Source organism: Neopelma chrysocephalum, unplaced genomic scaffold, assembly GCF_003984885.1.
Source record: "Neopelma chrysocephalum unplaced genomic scaffold, ASM398488v2 Primary Assembly neopelma1_143, whole genome shotgun sequence".
NCBI classification, from domain to species: Eukaryota; Metazoa; Chordata; class Aves; order Passeriformes; family Pipridae; genus Neopelma; species Neopelma chrysocephalum.
Window position 1 is genome coordinate 1,504,719 of NW_020897805.1, and position 8,676 is coordinate 1,513,394.

Below are 8,676 nucleotides of genomic sequence, written 5' to 3' on the forward strand. Positions count from 1 at the left end.
TATTAAAATTACTTTACCTGGTAAGCCAAATGTGGGAAAGAGTGTGTCAGGACCCCAAAGCAGATCTATAAAAGAGTAAAGATGGTATCTGAGATAGCACCAGAGCCACCACTGCACTTTTCTCTCTGCCACACCTGGGAAACAACTACCTGGGAATGTTCTCAATTATTCAAATAGCCACCTGGTAGACAAAGTAGTGCCAGAGGACTGATGCAGTTTTTTTGGCTGCCATAGTTCCACTGGACTAAGCATTTTATCAGGAGGCAAGACTTCTCTATCTTTCGCTGTTTATAGATGTGTATACACACGATTTACTTGTGGGAAGAGAACAGCTTGAAGCCGGAGAGGCCCCAAACTTTTCAATGACATGTGAAGTTCTGCCTTGAAAGTTTGTCAAACATTAAGAACAGCGATGAAATGTTTTGAACTAAGAGGTAAATCTGTTACTATGTTACTACAACTGGTAACAGGTGCATACACACGGCTAAGGAAGGAAGAGGAAGCTCTTGAGGAATCCAGTCCTCTCACCAGTTATTGAGAGCGTACGTGCTTCATTTCACCACCACACCTGCCCCACCCACACGGTTTTGTTGCTCGAGAGTGCACACACGGGGCACTACAAGCACTAGGCAAATTATATCCAGTCAGTAAGTTTGCTGGGTAATCGCTAAGCCCTGGCTAGAGATTACCACCTCCATTTGCTCTCTACACGAGACTTGACAACCACTCACTCCTCCATGCGTCACTGCCAACACAGCGCTGGCAAACAGGACTAACAGCACTGGCCGGTCTCGCCGGGCCCAGACTTCAAGGGCTGTATAACCCCACGCTCAGCACTACTGGCACATCTTCACTGGGTGCCGCGCCTGCACTGCCACGTTTACCGCGTCACCACACAGCCATGAAGCAGCACCTGCCGCCTGTGCCCTCACAGGCCGAGGCAGCAGCAGCACCACCCGCCCCGCCGGCCCGGGGAGCACTCGGCTCTTCCGCCACTGTGGAGGAGTGGCACGGCCGCAGCCAATAAACAGCTCTTCTGCCTGACAGACAGCAGGGAGGGGTCATGCTAGCCAATAGAAGAGCGGATAGGGAGGGAGGTGGGGAATGCCAGAGCCCAATTGAAAACCTCTCCGGCCCTGGGGGGCGGGAACAAGAGTGAGCTTCAGTCACGGACGGCACGCTCTTCCTCCAATCAGAGCGCCTTCCCCCATTGCGCTCCCCGGATTGGTTACCAGGTGGAAGGCGGGCCTTAGAGTGCCCTTCTCTCCAATAGGAAGGTAGCGCTGCGTGACAGGCGTTCGGCTCAGCCAATCAGTGTCGGCGCGGAGGCTCCGGCCTCTCTTCCTTGCAAAATGGCGGCTACGGCGCCCAGTGCGGCTCCTCCCGCGACAGCACCGCCGCAGAGCCCGACGGCGGCTCCGGCCACCCCGGCCGGGAGCGCCCCCCCCGCGGCCGCGCCAGCCCCGCCTGCCGCCCCGGCCCCGCCGCCGCCGGCCGCACCACTGTCAGCCGCGCTCTCGGGCCCCTTCCCCGGCGGCCGCGTGGTGCGGCTGCACCCGGTCGTGCTCGCCTCCATCGTGGACAGCTTCGAGCGGCGCAACGAGGGCGCGGCGCGGGTCATCGGGACGCTGCTGGGTAAGAGCCGCCGCCGCCCCGCCGCCCCGCCGCGGCCTGGGGGCGAGCACCCCCCGCCCCCCCTTAACCCGCTGCTCTCCCTCCCGCAGGGACCGTGGACAAGCACTCGGTGGAGGTCACCAACTGCTTCTCCGTCCCGCACAATGAGTCCGAGGATGAGGTAGGGAGCCGGCCCGGGGGGGCTCTGGGCTCCGCAGATGAGGCTGGAGCCTGAGCTGCCCCCGCCCAGGGTTAAAAAGCCCTGTAACCGCTGACTCGGCCCTGTCCCGTTTCTCAGGTGGCAGTCGATATGGAGTTTGCCAAAAACATGTATGAGCTGCACAAAAAGGTGTCTCCTAGCGAGATCATCTTGGGCTGGTAAGTTCTTCTGCAAGAACGCGCAAGCAGTTATGTTGGTCCCTTAAACTACTTGAAATACATAATTCACCTTGTCACAGATGGAGAAGCAGAAGCACTAATGGTTGTGACAGTAGGATCTCGCAACTCTTGTTCTATAGTCAGTGGTAAAGGTCCTCCAATTCATAAAAGGAAGAGAGAGTACTGGAGACTTACAGGGTTTGGTTTGGTTTATGTCTAGCAAGGTATCACAGAGGAGTGATGAGTCAGAAAATGCTTTCACGGCTTTGTTAGAACACACTACCTGTGATACGTGGAAGTTAACTGCTTAGAAAGAAGGGAGAACACGAAAGAGTAGTTTCAAGTACCAGTGGCATCGGGGGAATCACTGATACCAGCTTGAGTGCATAGTTCTCTGCTGAGAAAAGGTTGAAGTACTTGCGTGTGGGTTGCAAAGCAAGATCAGTACATTTATATGGGAACAGAGTGTGTCTGAGTGTGTGACACAGAGTGTTTATTAGACTTTTCTTGCCTCTCTGATCCTACCAAATAGCTTTGTTCTGTTCCTGTGGAGCAGACTTCCTCAACAACCTTCTAATGGCACAGCAAAGTGCAGTTCTGATGACAGGACTTTCCCTGTGGATGTGAGACACTAATTGCAGAGCAGTTAAAGGAGCCAGATGAACGAGTTATACCTCCTGCAGAGAGATGTTTGATTTGTGGAAGACAAAGCTGGTCTGAATTTGTACAGAAGTAAAGAGTTGGTCCAGAACACAGTGACAGATAAGTGAATATGGGATGTCTGATGTCAGTCGTACCGACATTGCTGGTACTGCAACACCAGCCCCGTGCATATTTTGGGCAAGGGTGTGCTCAGCCTGTGATTTCTACAATTCTAGGACAGGTGGCCATAAAACTACAGAATCCTTAGTTAAAACACTTGTATTTAGTATGCTGCTGCAGCTCAGTGTTTGGAAGTCAGTGGTTTATCATACAAACCTGTTAAATACCAACAGTATGGAAGAGCAGGCACTTGAATGTTGGAAGAATGGCTCCTCAACATGTGTTCTTTTGAAGGTATGCAACAGGTCATGACATCACGGAACACTCAGTCCTGATCCACGAGTATTACAGCCGGGAAGCGCACAATCCAATCCACCTCACTGTGGACACAAGTCTCCAGAATTCACGCATGAGCATTAAAGCCTATGTCAGGTACCCTGTGAGGCTGCATTTCTTCAGGGGAGCAATGGGAGTTACTGAGAGACACCCCTTCAGGGTAACAAGTAATGTAGCAGACTGCAGTGTCCCATTTTGGACAATATTGGGCAGTAGCTAAAACACAGTGGTGAGCCAGGGACCATTGCTTACTTCTCATTGGAATGTCTTGACCATTGGATGCAGGTTGAAAGACCTAACCTTTCATAAGCTGGTAGCTCATTGGGGTGGGGAATTGTGACTTAATTAGCAGCGTTCTGAACATCTCTGGGACATTTCACAGGATTCACACAGCCAGCGGTAATGTCACTAACTTCATCACACTGACTGAATGCTAGCCTGTAGCCTTTGGGTTTATTTATACAAGTTGGAGGATTAGTGTGGTTAAAACATACTTGAAACAGCATCTTCTTGATGAGTCTTTCTTGTGTTAACCCCTTCATTTTTGTCAATTAATGAAGATTAAATATTGAGAAATTAAACTCTTCCACTTCACTGAATTCTTCCTAGTATTGGCTGAAGAGCTCTCCTCTGTAAGATAAAAATCCCAAGCCTTTCTTTGTAGAGAAAGTACTGCTTCTTGACTGTGCAATTTCAAAAAGGGAGTTGTTCCATGACATATTACTTAAAGTATAATGGACTTCAAATACTTTGAATATTAGGAGTAATAAATGTGTTGAGAGTGCTTTGAACTTGAATTTTGCCATATTTGTTTGTTCCTTCAGTGATTTCTCAAAGTATTTCAGGATAGAAGAATACCTGCTCTATAAGCAAGGAACTGTGGCTAAGATCATAGTGCTTAGCTCTTCATGCATTCATGCTGACAAATGTCAGACAGCTAAGAATATTCTTGGATGAAAATGGGCAATTAATAGCATGCCAGAACTGATTTCCTGTGGTCAGTTATCCTTAGTCATAAAATTGCTGATTTTGGTGAGAAGGAGCAACCTACTCATGTTCATGCTTTAGTGCTAACAGAGATCACTGAGATGGAAATCTATTTCTTCCTCCTTTATATATGTCCATGCTGAAAATGTTTTGTTCTTTTTTTTCCTAGTGCCCCAATGGGAGTCCCTGGTAAAACTATGGGCGTGATGTTCACACCCCTGACAGTGAAATATGTTTATTATGATACAGAGCGGATAGGAGGTGAGTGCTTCTTCCCTATTTTGGTTATAACCATTGTTGTGACACTGTTCAAATGCTTTTTTTTACCCTGGTAAAATTGCCATTCTGGGAATTCTACTGGGAATTAGACTGTCTTGCTGAAGCTGTCCTAAAGAATCCTCAGCTGGGTTCTGTGACAGTTTTCTTTATCGATTCTCCTTTGGCTTTCAGTGGATCTCATCATGAAGACCTGTTTTAGCCCTAATCGAGTGATTGGCTTGTCCAGTGACTTACAGCAGGTGGGCTCAGCCTCAGCCCGGATTCAGGATACCCTGACCATGGTGCTGCAGTATGCCGAGGATGTGTTGGTAAGGCCAGCTTTTTATCAGCCAGAAAATAAGTTTGATGTAAACTTGGGCATCTCATTTTTCTTTTTATATTTTCTCTTTCTGGGCCATAAACTTTCTGAGTTTTACTCATGTGAAGTGTGTGTTTTTATGCTTAGTCTGGCAAAGTGGCTGCTGACAACACTGTTGGGCGTTTCCTGATGGATCTTATTAACCAGGTGCCAAAGATTTCACCAGAGGACTTTGAGACAATGTTGAACAGCAATATCAATGTAAGTTCATAATTTAATTTTTTCTGTGAATTGCCAGCAATTTTGAAAATTTGTCATACAGACACAAATTTGTCTGTGATCAAAACAATCTTTTCATACAAACATGTTAGTAGCCCTTTGTTGTCAGGGCTGAAGGTGGATAAAGGAGCTCACCATAATAATATTGCAATCAACTGCAGATCAAAGAATAAATTTTAAAGTAGTTAGGAATTATGCAAGTAATCTGCAAACCAGCACCAATTCTTCTTTCATTTTGATTGGACAACATGAATTACAAAACTTTAAAAGTTTGAATTTCAAGGATAACTGGTGACTTGACAGCTTCCTTTGCCTGAGCTGAAATTCTGTCTCCTTGCATAGCACTTAGGACTTGAACAAGGTTCTAGCACACTACCTTAGTTTTCTCTTTCTACAGAAATAAGTTTCTGAATGTGTTTTTCACCCACAGTCTGCAAGATCAGAACTAATTTTTAATTTTGCCTATACCCTTTGACTTGCCTGGTTAACATAGGTGAACTTCAAGTTAAAATTTCACAAGCCGTGTTTCATATTGCAGGAATACCAAAAGCTTCCTGCAAGGGAAGCATTCCTCAGGGTAGGACTTTCAGGACTAACAATAGTTCTAGTAGCTGATTATAAAATGATTTACAGGTGTTAAAAATTCAGTTCCCTAATAAGTTACAATCTTTGTTCATATTTCTGATTACTGGTTTTTTTCCCTCTTTCAGGACCTACTGATGGTAACCTACTTGGCAAACCTCACACAGTCACAGATTGCTCTCAACGAAAAACTTCTGAGTTTATAAAGAAACTGTTGCCATCCTACACTTAAAGGAGCCCGAAGAAGGAGTAGATACACTTTTCTATGGTGTTACAAACTTCCTTGGACCGTAATTTAATTACCTACATGACTTGGTTTACATCTTTATTTCCATTGCCCTGAAAAATCCCTAACGTGCTTCAGGAAATGAATGGGAATGGCTGCAGTTCAGTTGAGCCTGATATTTTAAAATGGAATATGAGAATCTTTTGTCTCCTGGGTTTATCTACTTGTATAACAAAATACAGCTTTATTGTAAGAATGTATTGGGAATAAAAGTTCCATTGCAGTGGCAAGAATGGCTTCTGTCTAGAAGAAACTGTTCTCATTTATTGTGTAATGAATCCACTTTTAAAAGAAAGGGAGGGGGTAACATGGCATCAGCAAAGAAGTAGATGCAAATCAACTCCAGTTCTGCAGACTTCTTTGCAGGGTTTTTTTTCCAACTGTGAAAGCACACTGAAAGTGTGGGGTTTTGTGCTGCATGTAATATGCTTTACCATGAAGGACTACAGAGTGGTCACTGGTTTATTAGTGGTGCTGTGTATATTCCTTCAGCAGGGTACTGACAGAGTATGAGATGGCAAATTCAGTTTATTATATAATTTCTATGCATCTGATTATTTTCTGATCTTTTGGGAAAGGAAGTCAAAATCAAAAACATTAGCCCCTCATAAAGTGAGGGTTCAGAGAATTAGAGCCAGCAACTGTGTTTATGGTAAAAGAGCTTGAAAAGCATTTGTGGCTAAATAAGCGTGCTTCCTGGAGTTTCATCTTTGCCAAAGAAGAAAGGGACAGCAAAATGACAGTTCATGAAATTTGATGTTAAAAGTTGGGTGTCATCAAATAGGAATTTTATGTTTCATAACCCTGTACTGCTGCTAAAATTATGCAAACAGAAACGCCATTTTCTCCCCAAGACATATTTCATGTTAAATGAGTTCTAGCTGAGCGAATACCAATATTATCTGCAACTTTGCACAGTCTCAGCTAACAACATCACCTTTAGAAGGCTGTTCAGCTGTACTGAGGAGGTTTGCCTAACGGAGTTAAGGCATCCCTCTGCTACGACATACCTGTTCCCACCTAACTACTTGACTCGGTCTGTTTCGGTGAATGAGTTTGAAACGTTGGAGAAGTATGCAAAGAGAGTGTTCCCCAAAATAATTGTTTTCCTAATTTGTCAGATAAATTCCAAGAATGAGACTCACGTTACAAATCTGTAGATCCTGTACTGGTTCCAATTTTTATAAGAGTTCCCCCAGTGACTAAATGCTAAATTCTAAGTTCTAATTGCAAGGACAATATACATGAAAACTGAAAGTATGGCAAAGATCCCCATCTCATTTGAAAATCTTATTTGTGAGCATTAAATAACTATTAGGACCCAACTCCTGGTTTTTATTACTCTGAATAAAAATGTTTTGCTTTCCCTTCTCTTCTTTAAACTTAATGTTCTTAACTTCAAACATTTAACGTTTCACAAGGTTTTTTAAAGTAAGTTTGACATTGATGGAAGAAAAGAGCAAGCTGCAAAGCTGGGTAAGTCAATTACTGCAAAAAAGTTGCAGGGGGGGAGGCATAATATTCTTCCCCTGATCTCTGCAGGAAACTCTTTGCCATTCCCTGTTAGAAAAGTGAGAAAATGTAAGAAGAAAGATTTTTAACACTCTCCTAGTTGAATAGCTGTGCTGTTTAATAAGCTAGTGTGAACAACATGAAAAGTTCTGAGATGAAAGAATCAATTTGTGATCACTGTGTAATTTGCCAGTACTTGGAAGTACCTGCAGACTAATGAAGACATATCATAAGGGACTGAGGTTATGGCTTCCTAGCTAAAACGATTCACTTCAAAGCAGCTGTCTGAAGAGACCAAAGTCTATGGGTTTGGGTGTATGCCAGACAGCACAGTGCCAAATGCTAGGAATTGGAGTAGGAAAAGAGTTTCCCTTTAAAAACTAATCCCATCTGTTGTGTCCTTGTGAACGGACACATGATGATCCTTACTTTGACTCTGGAATTTTGAATGCCTGATTTCAAATTTCAGTGGCCACTCTTGTGAAGGACAACATTGCAAACACAATTGTAATGCATCATTGTGCTTAATTGTAAAGCCTTTGCTGTGTTATTACCAGAAGGCATTCCTTCTCTGGAACTGTAAAATGTATACAGGAATTAGTAAAGGTATTCTATTAGAATTGTTCCAGTGTACAGAAATCTATCTAAAAATTTGAAGTTCAATAGAAAATCTGGTGGGAAAAGCTTCAGAGTCAAGAAATATCAAGGATTTCGAGCTTTAACTTGCTATTGATTTGTTAATTGTATGGATTTATTAGGGGACTTTTCTCCTTTTTTTGTTTGATTGTTTAGGATGTGTTGCTCCAAGTAACTTTGACAAAGTTAGCTTTAAATAGCTGAGATAGGTAATTCTCTGGATATGCTTCTGTACATTACATTTAGTCACATTAGTGATCTCACTAATATAATAAAAGCTCTTCTATCTTTTGGCATGTTCATTTTCTTCAGTGGCTTCTCTGAATGAGTGCAACATTGCTGGACATTTTGGTATTACATGTTTATTTGTGGCAATCAGTTGAACTGATCTTGGGTTTTTATCTCACTATGAAGTTCTCCTTGAACACTTTTCCTGGATATACATAACAATATTCAGAACAGAGTAGAATGTTACAATTGATTCTCTTGTTCCCTTTTGGTAGAAGTTGCAGGACTGTATAAAATCAGTCCAGCTTGTTGCCTTGGGCCCTTCTCAGACATGTAATCTTAGTCAGCTTCAACAAAGGAACAGTTTCAGCAAAGCATCTCTGGGCAGTACAGAGGCAATGAAATCTTATGGTTTTTTCAGTGAGGATGGTGACTTCTGACAACCTGCAGTTTAATTAGCACACAGATATTATGCTTTGATCTGATATCTTCCTATCAT

General features: G+C 43.6%; 1 protein-coding gene across 1 annotated transcript; it reads left to right on the forward strand.

The window, feature by feature from the left end:
• Positions 1-1,352: 1,352 nt before the first annotated feature.
• EIF3F (eukaryotic translation initiation factor 3 subunit F) lies at positions 1,353-8,245 on the forward strand. The gene is made up of 8 exons (XM_027700054.1): positions 1,353-1,635; positions 1,725-1,795; positions 1,913-1,992; positions 3,049-3,186; positions 4,247-4,338; positions 4,528-4,664; positions 4,802-4,915; positions 5,644-8,245. The coding sequence occupies exons 1-8, from the start codon at positions 1,353-1,355 to the stop codon at positions 5,719-5,721; spliced, it is 993 nt and encodes a 330-aa protein (XP_027555855.1). The 3' UTR covers positions 5,722-8,245.
• The last annotated feature ends 431 nt before the right edge of the window (positions 8,246-8,676 follow it).